This window comes from Salmo trutta, chromosome 23 (assembly GCF_901001165.1).
Source record: "Salmo trutta chromosome 23, fSalTru1.1, whole genome shotgun sequence".
In the NCBI taxonomy this organism is placed as follows: domain Eukaryota; kingdom Metazoa; phylum Chordata; class Actinopteri; order Salmoniformes; family Salmonidae; genus Salmo; species Salmo trutta.
The window spans coordinates 28,211,303-28,234,948 of NC_042979.1; the positions used below are offsets into that span (position 1 = coordinate 28,211,303).

Sequence of the window (23,646 nt, forward strand, 5' to 3'; positions counted from 1 at the left end):
AGTACTGTGAGGGTTCTAGTTCTCATCAACATGTATAGTATAATCACTCATACTGTACAGTACCGTGAGGGTTCTAGTTCTCATCAACATGTCTAGTATAATCACTCATACTGTACAGTACTGTGAGGGTTCTAGTTCTCATCAACATGTACAGTATAATCACTCATACTGTACAGTACTGTGAGGGTTCTAGTTCTCATTAACATGTATAGTATAATCACTCATACTGTACAGTACTGTGAGGGTTCTAGTTCTCATCAACATGTATAGTATAATCACTCATACTGTACAGTACTGTGAGGGTTCTAGTTCTCATCAACATGTATAGTATAATCACTCATACTGTACAGTACTGTGAGGGTTCTAGTTCTCATCAACATGTCTAGTATAATCACTCATACTGTACAGTACTGTGAGGGTTCTAGTTCTCATCAACATGTCTAGTATAATCACTCATACTGTACAGTACTGTGAGGGTTCTAGTTCTCATCAACATGTATAGTATAATCACTCATACTGTACAGTACTGTGAGGGTTCTAGTTCTCATCAACATGTATAGTATAATCACTCATACTGTACAGTACTGTGAGGGTTCTAGTTCTCATCAACATGTATAGTATAATCACTCATACTGTACAGTACTGTGAGGGTTCTAGTTCTCATCAACATGTATAGTATAATCACTCATACTGTACAGTACTGTGAGGGTTCTCATCAACATGTCTAGTATAATCACTCATACTGTACAGTACTGTGAGGGTTCTAGTTCTCATCAACATGTATAGTATATTCACTCATACTGTACAGTACTGTGAGGGTTCTAGTTCTCATCAACATGTATAGTATAATCACTCATACTGTACAGTACTGTGAGGGTTCTAGTTCTCATCAACATGTATAGTATAATCACTCATACTGTACAGTACTGTGAGGGTTCTAGTTCTCATCAACATGTACAGTATAATCACTCATACTGTACAGTACTGTGAGGGTTCTAGTTCTCATCAACATGTCTAGTATAATCACTCATACTGTACAGTACTGTGAGGGTTGTAGTTCTCATCAACATGTATAGTATAACACTCATACTGTACAGTACTGTTAGGGTTCTAGTTCTCATCAATATCATGTCTTATGTCTTCTCTGGCGATGCATCTTGGAAAGTATCTTCTGGAATGTCTAATCCAACCCTGGCAGTCTTCAGGAGAAGTGTCTCCACACCCTGGCAGTCTTCAGGAGAAGTGTCTCCACACCCTGGCAGTCTTCAGGAGAAGTGTCTCCACACCCCGCATTCATGGCCTCCAGTAAGGACATCTGGTCATGTGGATGGTGGTCATAAACCTTCCACCTCCACACAGAGAAACTCCTCTATGGGGTTTAGGAAGGGGGAGTATGGAGGCAGGAATAGTACTGACATCCTGGGATGTGCAGCAAACCAGTCCGACTGCAGCAGAGTGGTGGAATGCCACAAAATCCCACACAACAACGAAGGTAGGGGAGTTTCTTGCCCCTCTCTCCTCTGCTGGCACAAGTTGATTATGCAGGTTATCCAGAAAATAAATGAGCCTCTCTGTGTTGCAGGGGCCAATGAGTGGTTTGTGTAACAGCAAACCATTATTGGACAGTGCTGCACACTTTGTGATATTCACTCCTCTCTGGCCTGGGACATCCACGGTTGCTCTCTGTCCAATCACATTTCTGCCCCTGCAGCGTGTTTTTGCCAAGTTGAATCCAGCTTCATCCACAAAGATGAATGTACAGTCGTGGCCAAAAGTTTTGAGAATGACACAAATATTAATTTCCACAAAGTTTGCTGCTTCATTGTCTTTAGATATTTTTGTCAGATGTTACTATGGAATATTGAAGTATAATTACAAGCATTTCATAAGTGTCCAAAGGCTTTTATTGACAATTACATGAAGTTGATGCAAAGAGTCAATATTTGCAGTGTTGACCCTTCTTTTCAAGACCTCTGCAATCCGCCCTGGCATGCTGTCAGTTAACTTCTGGGCCACATCCTGACTGATGGCAGCCCATTCTTGCATAATCAATGCTTGGAGTTTGTCAGAATTTGTGGGTTTTTGTTTGTCCACCCGCCTCTTGAGGATTGACCACAAGTTCTCAATGGGATTAAGGTCTGGGGAGTTTCCTGGCCATGGACCCAAAATATCGATGTTTTGTTCCCCGAGCCACTTAGTTATCACTTTTGCCTTATAGCAAGGTGCTCCATCATGCTGGAAAAGGCATTGTTTGTCACCAAACTGTTCCTGGATGGTTGGGAGAAGTTGCTCTCGGAGGATGTGTTGGTACCATTCTTTATTCATGGCTGTGTTCTTAGGCAAAATTGGGAGCGAGCCCACTCCCTTGGCTGAGAAGCAACCCCACACATGAATGGTCTCAGGATGCTGTACTGTTGGCATGACACAGGACTGATGGTAGCGCTCACCTTGTCTTCTCCGGACAAGCTTTTTTCCGGATGACCCAAACAATCGGAAAGGGGATTCATCAGAGAAAATTGCTTTACCCCAGTCCTCAGCAGTCTAATCCCTGTACCTTTTGCAGAATATCAGTCTGTCCCTGATGTTTTTCCTGGAGAGAAGTGGCTTCTTTGCTGCCATTCTTGACACCAGGCCATCCTCCAAAAGGCTTCACCTCACTGTGGGTGCAGATGCACTCACACCTGCCTGCTGCCATTCCTGAGCAAGCTCTGCACTGGTGGTGCCCCGATCTCGCAGCTGAATCAACTTTAGGAGACGGTCCTGGCGCTTGCTGGACTTTCTTGGGCGCCCTGAAGCCTTCTTCACAACAATTGAACTGCTTTCCTTGAAGGTCTTGATGATCTGATAAATGGTTGATTTAGGTGCAATCTTACTGGTAGCAATATCCTTGCCTATGAAGCCCTTTTTGTGCAAAGCAATGATGACGGCACGTGTTTCCTTGCAGGTAACCATGGTTGACAGAGGAAGAACAATGATTCCAAGCACCACCCTCCTTTTGAAGCTTCCAGTCTGTTATTTGAACTCAATCAGCATAACAGAGTGATCTCCAGCCTTGTTCTCGTCAACACTCACACCTGTGTTAACGAGAGAATCACTGACATGATGTCAGCTGGTCCTTTTGTGGCAGGGCTGAAATGCAGTGGAAATGTTTTTGGGGGGATTCAGTTCATTTGCATGGTAAAGAGGGACTTTGCAATTAATTGCAATTCATCTGATCACTCTTCATAACATTCTGGAGTATATGCAAATTGCCATCATACAATCTGAGGCAGCAGACTTTGTGAAAATTAATATTTGTGTCATTCTCAAAACTTTTGGCCACGAATGTATGTGCAGTTTGCCTGGCTTCCATCTCCATTACTCTCTAAAATACAGTAAATCCACAGTTTTACAGTACTTTACATTATGCATAGCTGTATATGTGCCCTGTTTGGTTATTGAACAGGCATCTTACCTGGACATATTGATATCGGAGTTCTTTCACATGTTCACCGTTTCTCTCAAAGGGTACAGTGTACAACTGCTTCATCCTTATTATGTTTCTCTAGGACTCTGGCAATTGTCGTTGTGCTGACCGTATTCACACTCCCAACATGGGGATATTGTCTGCCAGCACTCTGTCCCGAATTTCTCTCAGTTTTATTGCATTGATGCCAATTACCATGTCAACAATGCCAATTTCCTGCATATCTGATAATATTCTGCCTCTCCCTCCTGTGGGAGGCAACCTTTTGGATCCTACTGAAAAACACAAAACAGTCAATATATTTCAAAATGTCAGTACATGTAAAAATGTGAACATACTGTATTGTACTGTAATATGTAGTTCAATTATAATTGAAGGATGCACATCTCACCTGTTGTTTTGCCGGAAAATTCGTACAATTGATGCAACTGTTGAACGCTGCAGATTTGGTTGTACCCTTAAACCGACATCTCTCAGAGAGACCATGGTTTACAACATGGTCAATAATTGTAGCCCTTATCTCATCAGAGACCCTCCACATGTTTCCCATCACAGTGTGAGTTGATGCAGAACACAGGCGGGGCGGGTGGCGGGCGGGGGGATTCCCCAATTCTTCAAGAGATACAAGATAACTGTGAAAATATTAGTGTAAACTAAACATCTCACAGTAAACAGCTGGTTCTGTAATGGAAAACCATTATTTATCCCACAGTAGGACAGTTACTTCATTGCATACAGGACTTGATTATTTTATTGCCTTGTGTGAGAATGGTATGCCACAGATGACCATAAGTAACGTGCTAAGAAATAATTTATTAAATCTTCCCAAATCGCAGACTGAAGTAGCCCGAGAGGCTTTGACCAACTCCACTCCATCACCTTGGGGAATTGTTAGGGTTGAACTGGCTATTTGTTTGCATAACTTATATAATATACCGGGGAAGCTATGCTACAATATTAAGTATATAAACTACGGATAAATCAACTGCTGAAGACAAGAAGAACTACACCCGGAGACAGGAAGTGCGTCACGAGGCTGGGATCAGCCTGCACGCCGACGTTAGGATGAGCAAGTTTAAACCACGCTCCTCCTCCCTCTGACAGGCCAGCATTGAGCGGGAACTATCTCTCAGAGTATATAAGAGAGAACAATAGGATGTGACGCTCTCTTCTCTGTCTGCCCTGCGTGGTGTCACAGCGAGACCGTATATATATACGAACATCATATTTTCCATTTGTACTATCATTCTATTTATGAATTAAATAATCATTGCAAAACTAAGTTGCATGGTTTGTTTATATCCTAATACCAGATTCGAATTGGCGCAACGTGACAAAATGTACAGCGACAATAACATGAACATGACTTTGTCACAGTCAGAGGAACTCAGGCCGCTTTGTATTAACAGCATAGTAAGGTCCAGATGAAGGATTGTCCCCAGACACTTCAGTGGACCCAAGCCTTCATGGTCAGACTGTTACACAACTTTCCTGAGAGAAATAATAAGGAAGGCGAGAGAGAGTTGTTGTACTTCGCAATCAAAGTCTACATTCCAATGCACTAGCATACCAATGCATTGCTCCATCCTAACTAAGTGGTATGCTAGTAGTGTAAATATTGGAATAGAGCCTTATCACACCCTACCAGAGCCAATTACACTTCTCCAAACAGATTAACCACTAACCAGCGGCAAAATAATAGTGTCACTAAACCACTCAAGTAACTTAGTCGCTGATTCACTCTGATATAATCAATGAAGTCTTCTGTCAGACTGGATCAGATGGGCTGGATAGAGTGGAGTCTGACCCATGGAGAGAGTGGAGGCATCTGTTGACCTACAAGGAGTCTTAGGTCATATCCGGTGCAAGGTGTGCTGCAGGTCAGTCAGATAGCTGTTTAGTCATAGTTGCTAAGAAGCTAATCTAAGGAGTATTACAGTTTTCCACAATTGTTTACACGTTTGCTGAATCTTTGGCCCAGTTTCACAAAACTCTACAAAGCTCTAACAAAAGAAAACACTTCATTCAAAACCATTCTCTTTCCAAAATGGTTTTTTTTCTTAATCAAAATGACACACATGCATCATATGAATAGATCTGTCTACCAACCAACAACACACGTATGTGCGCAACACAAAACACTACTGTGAATATCCCATCAGTAGGTTTATGCCTTTTCAGTGTTACACTGGAGCCGGTTTGTAAAAGATTGTTACAGTAATGTATACCTACTAAAATATACACAAATGCAATACAGTAACAAAAACATTGTCATTAAAATGCAGTATTTTTGAATACTTGTTTTGTATGTAACACTTTCCATACTCAACAGCAGAAATCCAGGAAAAACATTCAGTAAGATAAAGGGTTTTCTGTACAAAAAAAGTGGCTCATCTTTCAAAACTCTAAACACAAAAAGACAAAAACACATGCAAAATGTAAGAACAAAATACATTAGGCTGCATCCTGCCTCCTATTTTGGTCTGGCCACAGCACCTCATCTACATCACAAGCGATGTTCTCCCTGGCTAAACAGCGGGGAAAGAATCTTCTGGAGTGACGGATCCAGCCGCCGAAAGCCCCCACATCAACTTCACCACATGCCTCCTCCATTGCCTGGAGAAGAGGCATGCGTGCGAGGGGATGGCGGTCATGCACCTTCCGTTGCCATGCCGAAAAAAACTTCAATTGGGTTTAGGAATGAGGAATATGGTGGGAGGTATAGAACAATAAATTGTGGGTGGTCGATGAACCAGTTGCGGACCAGAGCAGCCTGGTGGAAACTCACGTTGTCCCAGATGACAACATACCTGAGCTGCTCTGGTCCACCCATCTGCTCAGCTGAAATGAGGATGCCATGTAGTGTGTCCAGGAATGTGATGAGAAGGGGGTGTTGTAGGGACCAAGGTTGGCATGGTGATGGAGTACGCCTTGCTGGCTAACAGCTGCGCACATGGTGATATTCCCTCAACACTGTCCAGGAACATTCACAATGGCCAATAATGTTCCATCCCCTTCTTTTGACTAGGTTGAAGCCAGCATCAATGTAAATATAAACGTGCTGAATTGCAACGGCATCCAGCTCCAAGACTCTCTGAAACAGACAACAAGATAATATGTGACATACCTAGAGCAGTCAATATGGTGAGGCACAATACACTGGATTACATTACTGTAATGTGTCTATGCAGTGCTGATATGATAGTAAATTCACAGTATAGTACTTACAAATATTCATAGCGCTGTTCTTTAACACTGAGTTTCTCTCAAATGGCAGCCTGTAGACTTGTTCCATCCAGATTCGGTTGCAGTATACTACAGTTTACATACATAAAGAGCATAGTGTGGATGGAAGGTAACTTACCAGTTGTCATTTCTAAATGTACGGATGATAGATGCAACCGTGTAGCAGCTCAGGTTGGGCTGAACTCTCTGCCCAGCCTCCCTCATACTCAATCTATGGTTGAGCACATGGTCAACCAATGTGGCCCTGATCTCATCTGAGACGACTGACTGACTGACTGACTGACTGACTGACTGACTGACTGACTGACTGTCCTTCCTCTTCCTCTTCCTCGTCCTCTCACTTCTTCACCTCTAGCTCTTGCTTCATCATTGACTTCCATTTTCCTCCAAAACAGAGGAGCTCATCTGTGGCCTTTTATAGTGCTAAAGCTCTGATTTCTAAGTGAACAATTCAGCAACTAGTGTTTACACCTGTGAGGAGTGGGTGTTGCCAATTGGTACACAGAGTTTGGCATTGTGATTGGCGTTGCTTTCCGAAGGTATTAAATAGATTTTAAATTTGTGCCTAACGTAGAGAACTTTTGTTTATTTTTTTATTTAACTAGGCAAGTCAGTTAAGAACAAATTCTTCTTTACAATGACCGCCTACCGGGAAACAGTGAGTTGACTGCCTTGTTCAGGGGAAGAACAACAGATTTTTACCTTGTCAGCTCAATTGAAAATTGAGAACTGAGTGTAAAGCAGGAATTGTGCTTGCAATTTTGCAGATTTGGTTTAGGGATTTGGTACATGAGTTTCAGGTTTCAGTGATTGCGCTTCAAGTTCCAATTTAGTGTGTTAACAATTGGGAAAAACTGTAAGCATTAATCACAGAAGGTGACTGCAGAAAATCCAAACTTAGTTTTAGTTTTACACTAATTTAATCATCTAGAAACAATGTTCATCATGATTGTTGGAGGATTCTTTAAGCTGAATACTTTGTTCTGAACCTTGACAGGCAGACAGAACATTGGGATGGGGCTAGTTCGAAACAGCAAGGTCAGTTTACTTTCCCAAGGAAAACCAGCCTCTGGAAATAGACAGGAAAACAGAGGGGTTTTTAAATGCTTGAGCGAGGTCAACATCAAATGCATTCCTCTTAAAGGGCTACATGGTCAATCTGCTGTCTGCATTGTCTGTGCAGCATTTACGGCATCTGCAGATGTCAGGGTATTCATACTTCTTGCGCTTTGCGGAGCAGCGCGAAATTGATGCAAAGGAAGTTGTCAAGGAAGTGAGGTTGTGAATCTACAGTATATAGCTACAGTATATAGAGCCCTCCCTATTGTTACAACATTTGAGGTGCACGGCGATGCGCTATGGAACTCAATGGCGCCTCGACCACATTTTCGGATTAAGCATAAATTGGCTCTTACAAGAATCACACTAAACCCAGACATTTTGATTTAAAAATTACATTATCAAGTACATTATACAATAATGTGTTGTCCCACAGCGTTGGACCACTGATTTAATCATTGTTAGAAATGTGCTCTGCAGTACCACAGGAGACTGCTGCAACTGTTGTCTTGAGGCCATTAGTAGTCTGCTTTTACAGAAAGTAATTCCTCGCCAAATGACTTCCTGTCCATTGAAGATCACAATTGGGCATTTCCTGGAAACTCCTGATGCTGACCATTATCAACGTCAGATCTGCACAAAATAGAGGAAATACATCTTTATATTATCATCAGCAAGCACAACCTTACTAAACAAAACATATCAAACTGACAAACAGCATTCTTCAATATTCATATGATCTCAAAAGCGTTTTAGTTTAATGAAATTGTTGAAAAATATGATTCTCCTCGTCAGAATCTAGGAATATAGGTGTACTGTGTACTGCACCTGGCTGTGTTCATATCGAACATTCCTTCTAATGATAATAATACAAATAAAAAGTAGGCACTAACTGGGACCGCCAGTGTAAAAAAAGTGACATTTCTATTTAACAGTTGTCCTAACAAGAAAACAGCATTGATCTCCATTCAGTAATTCCATTAAACGTTAACTGTCGACCCATGTGAAAGTTAGTCCAGTCGTTGAACCAAGTGATGACATCAGAAGATAGGAACGCACGCCACGCTGGACAATTTCCATATTCTGCGTCACGGATGGACTGGGGAGGCGTAAACTGCCTGAAAGCGACAGTTAGTTCTCTATGCAGCAACAGAGAAGGAGACCAAACATACATACATACAGATTGATGATAATACGTGTTCAGATCTAGAATAAACGCTTTAGGCTACATTAGTGAACCTTTTCATCTTTACTGGACTTCATTACAGTTCGGCGAGAATGTTTTTTAAAGCGTTTCTATTCCTGGCAGGCGTGCATGCGGCTTCTGGCGTTTTTAACGGTGAGTAGAGTTGACCTGATCCGTGATAAAATGTATTTCATACAAAGAATGTGTAGCCTACACTTTTAGGCCCTACCTGACTTATAGCCATAGACTATTATTTGGAAAAGTTTCATTCTAGGATATAAGCGGGTCGGTGTGGTACGGTGACTTATAACCGTCGCAACATAAAGTATTAAGTCTAGTATTCATGAAACATTTACAGACAGTTCCATATTCCAAAGTATAAAATACTACACTGAACAAAAATATAAACGCAACATGTAAGGTATTGGTCCCATGTTTCATGAGCTGAAATAAAAATCCCATAAATGTTCCATACACAAAAAAAGCGTTTACATCCCTTTTAGTGAGCATGTATCGTTTGCCAAGATATTCCATCCACCTAACAGGTGTGTCATATCAAGAAGCTGATTAAACAGTATAGCTTCTGTCCCTCTCCTCGCCCCAACCAGGGCTTGAACCAGGGACCCTCTGCACACAACAACAACTGACACCTACGAAGCATCGTTACCCATCGCTCAAGGGGAACAACTACCTCAAGTCTCAGAGCAAGTGACGTCACCCGATTGAAACGCTATTAGCGCGCACCACCGCTAACACTAGCATGATCATTACACAGGTGCACCTTGTGCTGGGGACAATAAAAAGTCACGCCAAAATGTCCAGTTTCGTCACACAACACACATTTTGAGGGAGTGTGGCTGCACCCCTGCCCAGTAATGTGAAATCCATAGATTAAGCCCTAATGAATTTATTTAAATTGACAATTGTCCTTATATGAATTGTAACTCAGTAAAATCTTAGAAATTGTTGCATGTTGCGTTTATATTTTTAAGTATAAGTTATGAGGGATATTTATGAAGTTTTATTATAGGCCTACATTTTATCCTTTGCTTTTCTTGTCCGAAATAACTCCTTTTTATGATGCAACAAAACAGGTTGAAATGTATTGCGATAGGATTTTAGAAGTGGTCTTGTTGAACACCATGTTATTGACAGAACCAGCATTTTATCAACAACGAAAAGTAGATTTTAAAGAAAGTTATTCCAATACCCATATAGCACCTCTCATTTTCAGGACACACATTATAGTCATCTCATTTTCAAAGGGATCCTATAGGAATTTCAAACAGTCTGTTTCAGGTCCTCCATAACACTGAGCTCTATGACTGTTATAATGTAGACTGCAGTGCTCCACACACCTATTCCCATGTGTGACTGACTTGGGTCTCTGTATTGTTTTTCTCCACAGGCAGCTCCATCGTGAGGACCTTCGCCAGGAGGTTAGTCACAGAAGGGTCCGCGGTCACAGACGAGCCAATAGATCTAGACCTATTGGACTACTACACAGACATAGACAGTAATGGGACTGGAGTTGGACTTAACAATGTGTCCGGACCGGGAGAGAGAGTTGGGTTTATAAATGGGTCCAGACTGAGACCGTTGGAACTGGGCTCTGCCAAGAATGCTACAGAAGTCTGGTCTTATACCATCTCTGTTGTGGCCAACAACTTCCTCACAGGCCACCTCTCTACCATTTTCATCCCAACGCTTTACACCATCGTCTTCCTCATCAGCGTGCCTCTTAACATTGTTGCCATGGTGACCTTTGCCCAACGGATCCGGCCCATGAAGCCGGCAGTGATCTACATGCTGAACCTGGCAGCCGCCGACCTGCTGTTCGCCCTGCTGCTGCCCTTCAAGATCGTCTACCACTACAATGGCAATGACTGGGGCTTCAGCGAGGGGTTGTGCCGCCTGGTCACTGCGGCCTTCTACTGCAACATGTACTGCTCCATCCTCCTCATGACCTGTGTCAGCGTGGACCGCCTGCTGGCAGTGGCTTACCCCATCAACTCCCTGGCCTGGAGGAGCCCCCGTAACGCAGCCTTAGCCTGTAGCGCCATGTGGATCCTGGCTGTGGGTGGCTCGCTGCCTCTTGTCCTCTCACAGCAGACAGTCTACTACAACCCACTGGATATCACCACCTGCCATGACATCCAGGACCTGGAGCTGTTAGAGGAGCAATACGTCTTCTTCTTTCCTATGCTCTCCTGCACCCTCTACTTCCTGCCGCTGTTCATAATGGTGACCTGTTACTCCCGGGTGGTGCAGGTGCTCAACAAGGCTCCGTGCGGTGTTGTAGGTAAATACAAACCAGGGAAACCAGACATAATGTACTTCATTTGGCTAATCTGTTTCTTAATCTTGATGCAGCAGGTCTGTTTAAAAAATACATCTCATTAGAGGATAATAATATTTTCTATTGTAATTTGATCTGATCTAGGCCGTTCGAGGCAGAAGGCACGGGCTGTGGTGATGGCGGTTACTGTGCTTGTGGTGTTCGTGGTCTGTTTCACACCCACCAACTCCATTCTCCTCGCTCACTACCTCCAGATCGCTGGGCTGGTGGGTGGGGAGCCAGACGCTACCCACGTGGCCTACCTGGTGTCACTATGTTTGGGGAGCATCAGCTGCTGCCTGGACCCCTTGGTCTACTATTTTGGCTCGTCCCAGTGCCAGAGACAGCTGGAGGGGGCGCTGGGATGCCAGGCATCTGCCGAGGGAAGGAAGAGTCTGGCCTCGTCCTCTGGTTCCTCCAGGACCAGCACCAGGACCAGAATAAGCACGAGGACCAGCACTAGGATTACTAAGGTGGACACCTTCCAGGCCAGCCTCAGCAGCCAGTACAAGAAACTCCTGGTCTGATGGATGGAGACACAGAGAGCTGTTTCTTTTTCACTGACTAAAATTAAGAATATATATTTAGTATATGCTGTATTTAGACTGTTTCAGACAGTGCAAGATGCTTCTGGTCTGACAGATAGACATGGACCAAAGCTAGGCTTTTTCTGAGGAGAAAGAATGGATTTGACTTGTATGATGAATTCAGTCAGACATTCATCCATAGGTCTGGGTTAGCTATGACTCTAAATAATATAACTCTAAATATGAAGAAGAGATATACATTTCCGTTGTTTCAGACAGTGCAAGAAGCTGCTTTTCTGATTGCATGGGCCAAAGTTGTTTCTGACCTGTATGCAACTACAGTACCAAGAAGATATATTTTGGGTAAGAGAAAAGGAAAATGTAAGTTTGTGAAAATGTAATGGATAATAAAAAATGTAATCTTTATCTTAAATATATTTCCCATGGAAGTTGAAGTTGGTATTATTGAAGCAGGTTTAAATTCCCCAAAACGGTTTCTTTTAAGTTTGATGGTCTGCGATAAGGGAATAACAAAGGAGTCTTTGTTCAATCATGTATTGTAACATTTCTTAAACGCTCACTGTGAACAATACAAGGAAATGCTTTCGATGTAAGCTGAGTGAGGTCACTTCTATGCCTGCTGGCCGTAGAGATATTTACTCAGCATTGTGAGATGTATAGCCTATGCACTATGTTGTCAATGTTGTAAAGAAATACACCCATCTTGTACCATAGGTACACCCATCTTGTACCATAGGTACACCCATCTTGTACCAGGTCGGACCCCTCTAAGCCTCCAGAACAGCCTGATTTTTTTGGGGCATGGAAAGGTTGCACAATTTGTATAAAGGGACCTAATGTCTGCCAGGAAAACATTCCGCACACCATTACACCACCGCTGCCAGCCTGTACCATTGACACCAGGCAGGATGGGGCTATGTACTTATGCTGCTTACGCTAAATCCTGACTCTGCCATCAGCATGATGCAACAGGAACCGGATTCGTTGGACCAGGCAAAGTTTTTCCTCTCCTCAATTGTCCAGTGTTGGTGATCGTGTGCCCACTGAAGCCGCTTCTTCTTGTTTTTAGCTGGTAGGAGTGGAACCCGGTGTGGTCGTCTGCTGCAATGTTTTTAGAAACTTTTACAAACGACTCAAGACATTTCAGCTTTTCATTTTTAATTCAATAAGTATTCAATTATTTTGTTATGGCAAGCCTAAAAATGTGCTTAACAAGTCACATTACAAGTTGCATGGAACTCACTGTGTGCAATACTAGTGTTTAACATGAATTTTGAATGAGTCTCTGTACCCCACACATATCTTCTGTAAGGCCCCTCAGTCAAGCAGTGAATTTCAATCACAGATTCAACCACAAAGACCAGGGGGGTTTTCCAATACCTTGCAAAGAAGGGCACCTGTTGGTAGATGGGTAAACATAATAAAAGCAGACATTGAATATCCCTTTGAGCATGGTGAAGTTATTAATTACACTTTGGATGGTGTATCAATACACCCAGTGATACAGGCGTCTGTAGGAGCGAAGCCTTTTCGTGAATGAGGTGGTGTACCTTAACCTCTCTAGGGCAGGTGGCACCAAATCGTCCCACCTACGTAACAGCCAGTTGAATCCTGTGGCGCGATATTCAAATACCTTAGAAATGCTATTACTTCAATTTCTCAAACATATGACTATTTTACAGCATTTTAAAGACAAGACTCTCGTTAATCTAACCACACTGTCCGATTTCAAAAAGGCTTTACAACGAAAGCAAAACATTAGATTATGTCACAAATGTCACAAAAACCCAGAAGACAGTTAAATGCAGCACTAACCTTTGATGATCTTCATCTGATGACACACCTAGGACATTATGTTATACAATACATGCATGTTTTGTTCAATCAAGTTTATATTTATATCAAAAACCAGCTTTTTACATTAGCATGTGACGTTCAGAACTAGCATACCCCCGCAAACCTCAGGCGAATTTACTAACAATTTACTAAATTACTCACGATAAACGTTCACAAAAAGCATAACAATTATTTTAAGAATTATAGATACAGAACTCCTCTATGCACTCGATATGTCCGATTTTAAAATAGCTTTTCGGTGAAAGCACATTTTGCAATATTCTAAGTAGATAGCCCGGCATCACAGGGCTAGCTATTTAGACACCCAGCAAGTTTAGCCTTCACCAAACTCCGATTTACTATTAGAAAAGTTTGATTACCTTTCCTGTTCTTCGTCAGAATGCACTCCCAGGACTTCTACTTCAATAACAAATGTTGGTTTGGTCCCAAATAATCCATAGTTATGTTCCAACAGCGGCGTTTTGTTCGTGCGTTCAAGACACTATCCGAATGGTAAATAAGGGTCACGCGCACGGCGCATTTCGTGACAAAAGATTTCTAAATATTTCATTACCGTACTTCGAAGCATGTCAACCGCTGTTTAAAATCAATTTTTATGCAATTTTTCTCGTAAAAAAGCAATAATATTCCGACCGGGAATCTGCAATTAGGTAAACAGACGAAAGAAAATACAGCATGGGGTCGACTCGGGTACGCGCCTAAGCCCTTTGTCCTCTGATCGGCCACTTGTCAAAGGCGATAATGTGTTTCAGCCTGGGGCTGCCTCGATATCGTTCAGCTTTTTCCCGGGCTCTGAGAGCCTATGGGAGCCGTAGGAAGTGTCACGTTACAGCTAAGATCCTTAGTCTTCAATAAACAGAGGCAAGAACAACAACACCTTGTCAGACAGGCCACTTCCTGCATGAAATCTTCTCAGGTTTTTGCCTGCCATATGAGTTCTGTTATACTCACAGACACCATTCAAACAGTTTTAGAAACTTTAGGGTGTTTTCTATCCAAAGCCAATAATTATATGCATATTCTAGTTACTGGGCAGGAGTAGTAACCAGATTAAATCGGGTACGTTTTTTATCCGGCCGTGTAAATACTGCCCCCTAGCCCTAACAGGTTAATAAACTGACCACTGTGTGTATATTATCACTCCAATAACTTTAGCTCACACTCATTATTACTAAATGTTCCATTTGTGTGAATGTATAATCTATGCATTCAGAATTGGAAGAGCTGTTTGACTACTGAAATACCCAGACAAGTCGAGCAAAACGCGTCAGAGCAGGTACTACGCTGCGTACAGACACTCTTGCGCACTCAACGATCGAAATATAGTGTATTGCGGTACTACTTGGAGAGTAAGAAGTGCTGTGATACCCGCTATTGGTGTGAATTATACATACTTCTAGTCAAGTACATTTACAGCACTTTGTCACAGTCCTGCATGCTGCATTACATACAGCAGGTGGCGCTACATATCTATTTAGTACCAACAAGTATTCCGTGGGATTTATATTTGGTCTGGAGGATAACGTTAAATGAAAAAAATAAGAAATGGTCTTAAAGAAGGTATTTGTGCCATACTGTTAAAGAACATTACAAAAAACTATGGTAAATGTTTCAAATAAAGCTATCTGATTTTTTTTGTGTGTGATGATGTATATTTTGTTTGTGGTTTAATTTCTTTGAAATTAATTTAAGGAATATAAATAATGGACACTGAGGCATTGTGAATAGCTGAAATATTGAGTAATACATGTTTATGCACACACACACACTGGCAGTGACTCACCAATTTTGTCTCATCATAATTTAAGGTAGTTGACAAAATGAATTCCACATTAAAGCCTTTTCATTTAGACCATTTATATCCATTATGATTTGAAGACAATAGATCAAGTAACATTGTTACTTCCTGTCCCCTCTGTCCTTTCTTCCCATCACCACCCTTCCTCTCCATTCCATTCCTCCGTTTCACCAGTACAAAGAAAAACAGAGCAAGAGAAAAGCACCCGAGAGTCCTCAAGCAACTAGCCATCTGCTCTGTTTTATGGACCAAACAGAGATGCTAGTGACTAAGTCAAACAAAAAGATCAAACTGTTGTAACTTCCACTGAGCCTGCTCTGAGTACACTGGACCTGATGCAAGACACACCACTTTCTCGTTACTCTCATAAACCTTTGCTCTGTGTTGCAACTGGGAACATAACGACAGAGAAGAGGGCAGGAGACATCAGCAGACAGGGAATCATATTCTTTAACTTTGAGGAATGTTCTTGATACACTCCTCTTTCCACTGAAAGGTTATCCCACTATTTACTAGCCTACCCACTACACATGCTGGTAGGCCTACTCTACTGCAGTGCTGAGCTGTACATTTCCTTAGGGCTATGCTTGTAAAAGAGGCACATTTGCACATCCGTTTTTTTGCAGGTGGTATTGAAGGTGCCCCTATAGGCACAGCTCTAGGATTAGTTTATACCGTCCTCAAATTCCAACTTCAAGCCTAGGTGGAAAAATATAAAACTGACCTTAGATCAGTGTCTGAGGGCAACCTCTGGACATACTACATCTGCTCAGGCAGTCAGCCTGAACAACACAGGTGTGCATGGTTACGTGTCATAACATTACGCAGGTTTTTTCTTCCCACCTGTTATGTAAGGCAGGGGTGTGGTACCCTACCTTTTCCGTTTACTTCAACGTCGCACAGACAAAAGGAATACACAAACCCGTGTATCAGCATTCAACACTCTTCATACATCGCAGATAGATCAACGTTGGAAAGTTTTGTGGAAGTTAACATGAGTTTTCAGCCACATTGGTTGAAACTTATATTTTTATTGGTCTGCGTCGATCTCTGTCTGTCTCAGAAAATTGGTAAGAGAAAGCCTTTTCACTCTATTTCTCTCATTATTTGTTTTTTCCCCAATCAGATACACGTTATGATATTCTTTATTGCCTTGGACAATTTATTTTGTCGGATTCCCTCGATCTGATTCCTTTGAATGCAGAGTTTGTGAAATACCCCTAGATGTGATGATATTTCCAATGTCGGTGTGGTTATAACCCTCAAGACTTCAATGAGTGATGTCATCATCCCACATGGCAATGGGCTTGTTCAACATTGCAGCGACAGTGCAGGCGACTGCTTACTGACTTATCTACAAATGACCTTGCATTTATTTTCCACCTTTATTTAACCAGGTAGGCCAGTTGAGAACAAGTTCTCATTCTGTTCTGGCCAAATAAAGCAAAGCAGTGTGACACAAACAACACAGAGTGAAACATGGAATGAACAAACGTACAGTCAATAACACAATAGAAAAGTCTATATACAGTGTGTGCAAATGAAGTAAGATTAGGGAGGTAAGGCAATAAATAGGCCGTAGTGGTGAAATAATTACAATTTAGCAATTAAACACCGGACTGATAGATGTGCAGAAGATGAATGTGCAAGTAGAGATACTGGGGTACAATGGAGCAAAAAATAAATAACAATATAGGGATGAGGTAGTTGGGTGGGATATTTACAGATGGGCTATGTACAGGTGCAGTGATCTGTAAGCTGCTGTGACAGCTGATGCTTAAAGTTAGTGAGGGAGATATAAGTCTCCAGCTTCAGTGATTTTTGCAATTCGTTCCAGTCATTGGCAGCAGAGAACTGGAAGGAAAGGCGGCCAAAGAGGAATTGGCTTTGGGGGTGACCAGTGAAATATACCTGTGGAGCGCGTGCTACAGGTGGGTGTTGCTATGGTGACCAGTGAGCTGAGATGAGGCGGAGCTTTACCTAGCAAAGACTTATAGATGACCTGGAGCCAGTGGATTTGGCGATGAATATGAAGCGAGGGCCAGTCAACGAGAGCATACAGGTCGCAGTGGTGGGTAGTATATGGGGCTTTGGTATCAAAACAGGTGGCACTGTGATGGACTGCATCCAATTTGCTGAGTAGAGTGTTGGAAGCTATTTTGTAAATTACATCGCCGAAGTCAAAGATCGGAAGGATAGTCAGTTTTACGAGGGTATGTTTGGCAGCATGAGTAAAGGATGCTTTGTTGTGAAATAGGAAGCCGATTCTAGATGTAATTTTGGATTGGAGATGATTAATGTGAGTCTGGATGGAGAGTTTACAGTCTAACCAGACAGACATCATCAATAACGACTCATTTATTAGTTGTAGATCAGTTAGTCAGTCACATTTTACCCATGATACATCACGGTTTTGATGCTCGAACACGGCCACAGACACACATTTTCTCAGTCGAGGTTTTTGATAGGGCGCAATTGCAGCTGCAATTCGGGGCGTTCCTGGGCGAATCCCTCTTTATACACTACATCACCAAAAGTATGTGGACACCTGCTCATCGAACATCTTATTCCCAAATCATGGCATTAATATGGAGTTGGTCCCCCTGAACTCATCTGGGAAGGCTTTCCACTCGATGTTGGAACATTGCTCTGGGGATTTGCTTCCATTCAGCCACAAGCATTAGTGAGGTCGGGCACTGATGGGCGATTAGGCCTGGCTCACAGTCGGCGTCCCAAATTCATCCCAAAGGTGTTCGATGGGGGTTGAGGTCAGGGCTCTGTGCGGGGCAGTCAAGTTCTTCCACACCGATCTCGACAAACCATTTCTATGGACCTTGCTTTGTGCACGGAGGCAATGTCATACTGAAACAGGAATGCGCCTTCCACAAACTTGAATGTTGGAAGCATTGAATGGTCTAGAATGTCATTGAATGCTGTAGCGTTACGATTTCTCTTCACTGGAACTAAGGGGCCTAGCCCAAACCATGAAAAACAGCCCCAGACCGAATATTCGTTGGCAATATGCATTGGGGGCAGGTAGCGTTCTCCTGGCACCCGCCAAATCCAGATTCGTCTTTCGGACTGCCAGATGGTAAAGCGTGATTCATCACGCCAGAGAACGCATTGCAACTGCTCCAGTCCAATGGTGGCGTGCTTTACGACACTCCAGCCGACGCTTGGCATTGCACATGGCTATCTTAGGCTTGTGTGCGGCTGCTCGGCCATGGAAACCCACCTCATGAAGCTCCCGACAAACAGTTATTGTGCTGACGTTGCTTCCAGAGGCAGTTTGGAACTCGGTAGTGAGTGTTGCAACCGAGGACAGATGATTTTTGCGCTATGCGCTTCGTGACTCAGCAGCCCCATTCTGTGAGCTTGTGTGCCCTACCACTTCGCAGATGAGCTGTTGTTGGTCCTAGACGTATCCACTTCACAATAACAGCACATAGAGTTGACCGGGGCAGCTCTAACAGGCCAGAAATTTGACAAATTGACTTGTTGGAAAGGTGGCATCCTATGACCGTACCAGATTGAACGTCACTGAGCTCTGCAGTAAGGCCATTCTGCTGGAAATGTTTGTCTATGGAGATTGCATGGCTGTGTGCTTGATTTTCTACACCTGTCAGCAACTGGTGTGGCTGAAATGGCCGAATCCACTAATTTGAAGGGGTGTCCATACCTTTTTATATATATAGGATACTTCTACTGGTCCATTTTTAAGCTAGGACTCTGGTACACAGTGATAGCGGGGTCGCTCCAGTACAGTAGGTAGCAATAATGCACCATATCGTTGGACGCCAACGTCCAATAAACCCCACAGAAGAAGAGGCGGAGGCAACAACAGTTTCTAGCTAGCTAGGACAATGGTAGATTCTGTCCTCTGCCCCAGGCTGTCAGGCACTGTTTTCCAGCAGTTCTGTTAACAAGGGTGAGAGCAGGTGTTTAGGAACCTGGGGGCTAGCTAGCTAGTTAGTAAGCTAGGACTCGGTACACAGCAGGCGGGAGAGATCGCTAGCTAGCACACCGGTAGACAGTGTCCTTCACCCCTGCCTGTCGGGCACTGCTTTCCCGCAGTTCTGTTAACAACGGCGAGGGTAGATGTTCGGCAGGCGGGAGCGAAGGACTCTGAGCTAGCTAGCTAGGAAGACTCCGGCACAAAGCAGACTGGGAGTGACACCGGTAGCTAGCTAGCTAGGACACTGGTTGATCGTGTCAATCGCCCCCGAAAAACTCAGATGGAGGAATACCCACATGCAGGAACACCATCATATACACTATTGAGATTTTTTACTGAAAATGACCACTTTAAGGGGTATACTACAAAGCAGGATCAATGAGTTAGCCAGCTAACTTTGATAACCAGAAATAACTTTTTCTGGTTCATAAAGAAAGCTACACTTAAATACAGTATGTGTTTTTGGTTGTTGAGTTAAGTAGACATTGCCCATTAAGCTTCTCCTTGTTCCTACTTTTTGTTTACCCCTCTGGTGTCTTATTAGTTGATTTCAAATAAATGTTTACTTTTGATATAGTTTACATATGAACAATAAAAAAGTAATAATTGAGGCATCTACCTGACAGCGAAGTAAATAAGTCACAAATGTCTATTGTATTCAAATGGCATACATTCTAACCTCATTGTTGGAAGTTCCTTAAACAGCCCTGTTTATAATCCCCTTGTTTCTCGCCTCTTTCTCAGAGCGATTTAATGCTGTCGTTGACGACCGAGGATTCTCAGGGAACGAGACAATGGAGGGGGTGGGGGTCTCCCTGACGGCCCTCATGGTTCTGGACAGTCATCTGACCACTGTGTTCCTCCCCATTGTCTACATAGTGGTGTTTGCTGTGGGGCTGCCCACCAACACCATGGCCATCTGGGTCTTCCTGTTCAGGACCAAGAAGAAGCACCCTGCCGCCATCTACATGGCCAACTTGGCTCTGTCTGACCTGCTCTTTGTCATCTGGACGCCTCTGAAGATCGCCTACCACTTCAACGGTAATGACTGGATCTATGGAGAGAGGCTGTGTAAAGTCCTGGTGGGCTTTTTCTATGGGAACATGTACTGCTCCATCCTCTTCATCACCTGTATCAGTGTCCAGCGCTACTGGGCCATCGTTTACCCCCTCTCCCAGGATTGTAGGAACAACCATGTAGCCATCGGTGTCTCGGTCGCAGTCTGGGTGGGCATCTGGCTGCTGACCACCCCTCTCTACCTCTACGACCAGACAGTCAAGGTGACCAACCTCAACATCACCACCTGCCACGACGTCATCCGGCCCAGCCAGAATAGCATGGCCGTCGGCTACTTCCTGACCATGGGAACCCTGGGATTTGTCGTTCCCACTGTAGTGTGCGTGGTGGCCTACGTTCTGATGCTCAAGTCCCTGAGGAACTCAATGACGGACGCCAGCGTCACCAAGAATCGGCGCAAGGCTGTGGTGCTCATCATTACTGTGCTGGTCATGTTCCTGGTCTGTTTCACCCCCAGTAACATCATGCTGCTGGTGCACTACTCCCTCCTGCTGGCCGGAGTAGTGAACGATGGCTACGGCTTCTACATCACCACCCTGTGTCTGGCCAGCCTCAACAGCTGTGTGGATCCATTCATCTACTACTTCATCTCAGAGGAGTTCAGGGAGCACGTGAAGAACACGCTGAGGTGCCGCAGTGAGAGGACAGTGGCGAGGATGAGTGTCTCGTTCAGCGCTCTTAAGTACTCCAAGAAAAAAACCACCTCCACATCAGACTCAGGGAACACACAGAGCAGCTACGTTAAGGAGGGCTCTCATGTGGAAGTTGGCTGTACTGACGTTTTTAAAGAACTGGACGGGTGAAAGGGAATAGCTGGTGACCATCTGCCATGTTGCTTTCGCCTGACTTGTTTCATCATTATTAATGGAAAAGGTGCAATTTTAAACTGAGATGCAACCCCAGGCTACTTCATATTATGTGCTGGTTATATTGGCTTGTCTTCTCTCATACATGATATTTACATGGAGATTTTTGGGGTTTTATGTAGAGGGAAAAGTTAGTAAGAGTGATGAGGCAAATTGTTTTTATTCTGCGTTACTGATCCATCCTCCACGTTTAGACAATCCGACGTCCATTAAGTTTGTTCCAGCGCGGAGCTCTCCGAAACTGTCAACTTAGTTCTCAGTTCCCTGCACTGACCCTTCACTTTAAGTGAGCCATTCACCTACAGTACCTAGTGAAAGTCTGCACACCCCTTGCACAGTTATGGCATTTTCTACACCACCTGCTTGACATTTTCAAAGTGGAAGAACAAGTATAGAAAATGTTTGAAAAAAGTAAACAAGATGTCTTGTTTGTATTCACACCCCATAGTTAACACTTAATGGAAGCACCTTTGGCAGCAATTACAGCTGAAAGTTATTTTGAATAATGTTCTACCTACTCTTAGCGTAACATTATATCCCTTGTTTTTGTCAATTGCTCAAACTCAGTGCATTTGGTTGGGAATCATTGATGAAGGCAAACAGTCTTTGATTTTCAAGCAGATTTAAGTCAGGATGGAAGCAGAACCCCTCTGAAACACTCAATACCTCTTGGAATGCCATTCTGGTGTGTCTTGTTATTCAGATTTCTGTAATTGTCCCACTGAAAACAAACCTATCCCAGGGTTAGGTATTCAGAAGACTGAGGCAGATTTTCCTCTACATAGTGCATTCGGAAAGTATTTAGACCCCTTGACTTTTTCCACATTTTGTTATGTTACAGCCTTATTCTAAAATTTATTAAATCGTTTTTTCCACCTCATCAATCTACACACAATACCCCATCATGACAAAGCAAAAACAGGTTTTTAGAAATTTTTTGCAACAAAAAAAAGATGTATATCAAATTTACATAAGAATTTAGACCCTTTACTCAGTACTTTGTTGAAATCTTTTTGGGTATGACGCTACAAGCTTGGTACACCTGTATTTTGGCAGTTTCTCCCATTCTTCTCTGCAGATCCTCTCAAGCTCTGTCAGGTTTGATGGGGAGCGTCCATTCAAGGACATTCAGAGACTTGTCCCGAAGCCACTCCTGCATTGTTTTGGCTGTGTGCTTAGGGTTGTTGTCCTGTTGGAAGGTGAACCATCGCCCCAGTCTGAGGTCCTGAGTGCTCTGGAGCAGGTTTTCATCAAGGATCGCTCTGTACTTTGCTCCGTTCATCTTTCCCTCGATACTGACTAGTCTCCCACAGCATGGTGCAGCCACCACGCTTCACCGTAGGGATGATGCCAGTTTTCCTCCAGACGTGATGCTTGGCATTGAGGCCAAAGAGTTTAATCTTGGTTTCATCAGACCAGAGAATGTTGTTTCTCTTGGTCTGTGAGTCCTTTAGGGGCCTTTTGGCAAACTCCAAGCGGGCTATCATGTGCCTTTTACTGAGGAGTGGCTTCCGTCTGGCCACTCTACCATAAAGGCCTGATTGGTGGAGTGCTGCAATTGAATTCTAGAAGGTTCTCCCATCTCCACAGAGGAACTCTGGAGCTTTGTCAGAGTGACCATCGGGTTCTTGATCACCTCCCTGACCAAGGCCCTTTTCCACCGACTGCTCAGTTTGGCCGGGCGGCCAGCTCTAGTAAAAGGTCTTGTTAGTTCCAAACTTCTTCCATTTAAGAATGATGGAGGCCACTGTGTTCTTGGGGACCTTCAATGCTGCAGACATTTTTTTGGTACCCTTCCCCATTTCTGTGCCTCGACACAATCCTGTCTCAGAGCTCTATGGACCATTTTTTTCGACCTCATGGCTTGATTTTTGCTCTGACATGTACTGTCAACTGTGGGACCTTTTTTATATAGACAGGTGTGTAACTTTCCAAATCCTGTCTAATCAATTGAATTTACCACAGGTGGACTCCAAACAAGTTGTAGAAACATCTCAAAGATGATCAATGGAAACAGAATGTACTTGAGCTCAATTTTAAGTCTCATAGCAAAAGGTCTGTTTGTTTTTTTAATAAATTTTAAAACATTTTATTGCTTTGTCATTATGGGGTATTGTGTGTAGATTGAGGATTTTTTTATTGAATCAATTTTAGATAACCAAATGTGGAAAAAGGGAAGAGGTCTAAATACTTTCCGAATGCACTGTATTTACCTGGGCTTTGCTCCTTTCATTTTTCTTTTGATCTTGA

At 43.1% G+C, this 23,646-nt stretch overlaps 2 protein-coding genes and 1 long non-coding RNA gene across 4 annotated transcripts; 2 read left to right on the forward strand and 1 right to left on the reverse strand.

Annotated features, from left to right (window-relative positions):
• Positions 1-6,305: 6,305 nt before the first annotated feature.
• LOC115159724 (uncharacterized) lies at positions 6,306-8,842 on the reverse strand. Of its 2 annotated transcripts, XR_003868945.1 has the most exons (4): positions 8,600-8,842; positions 8,255-8,404; positions 6,695-6,781; positions 6,306-6,560 (listed from the first exon to the last, which is right to left on the reverse strand). It is a non-coding gene; the product is annotated as an uncharacterized LOC115159724 (long non-coding RNA). The 2 variants fall into 2 exon arrangements; XR_003868944.1 differs by lacking the exons at positions 6,306-6,560; positions 6,695-6,781 and having other exon boundaries at positions 8,151-8,404.
• A 42-nt stretch (positions 8,843-8,884) lies between these two features.
• Positions 8,885-12,259, forward strand: LOC115159723 (proteinase-activated receptor 1). Its single transcript, XM_029709731.1, has 3 exons — positions 8,885-9,110; positions 10,366-11,259; positions 11,401-12,259. The coding sequence occupies exons 1-3, from the start codon at positions 9,050-9,052 to the stop codon at positions 11,820-11,822; spliced, it is 1,377 nt and encodes a 458-aa protein (XP_029565591.1). The 5' UTR covers positions 8,885-9,049; the 3' UTR covers positions 11,823-12,259.
• A 4,068-nt stretch (positions 12,260-16,327) lies between these two features.
• On the forward strand, positions 16,328-21,829 carry LOC115160231 (proteinase-activated receptor 2-like). The gene is made up of 2 exons (XM_029710619.1): positions 16,328-16,568; positions 20,198-21,829. The coding sequence occupies exons 1-2, from the start codon at positions 16,493-16,495 to the stop codon at positions 21,331-21,333; spliced, it is 1,212 nt and encodes a 403-aa protein (XP_029566479.1). The 5' UTR covers positions 16,328-16,492; the 3' UTR covers positions 21,334-21,829.
• The last annotated feature ends 1,817 nt before the right edge of the window (positions 21,830-23,646 follow it).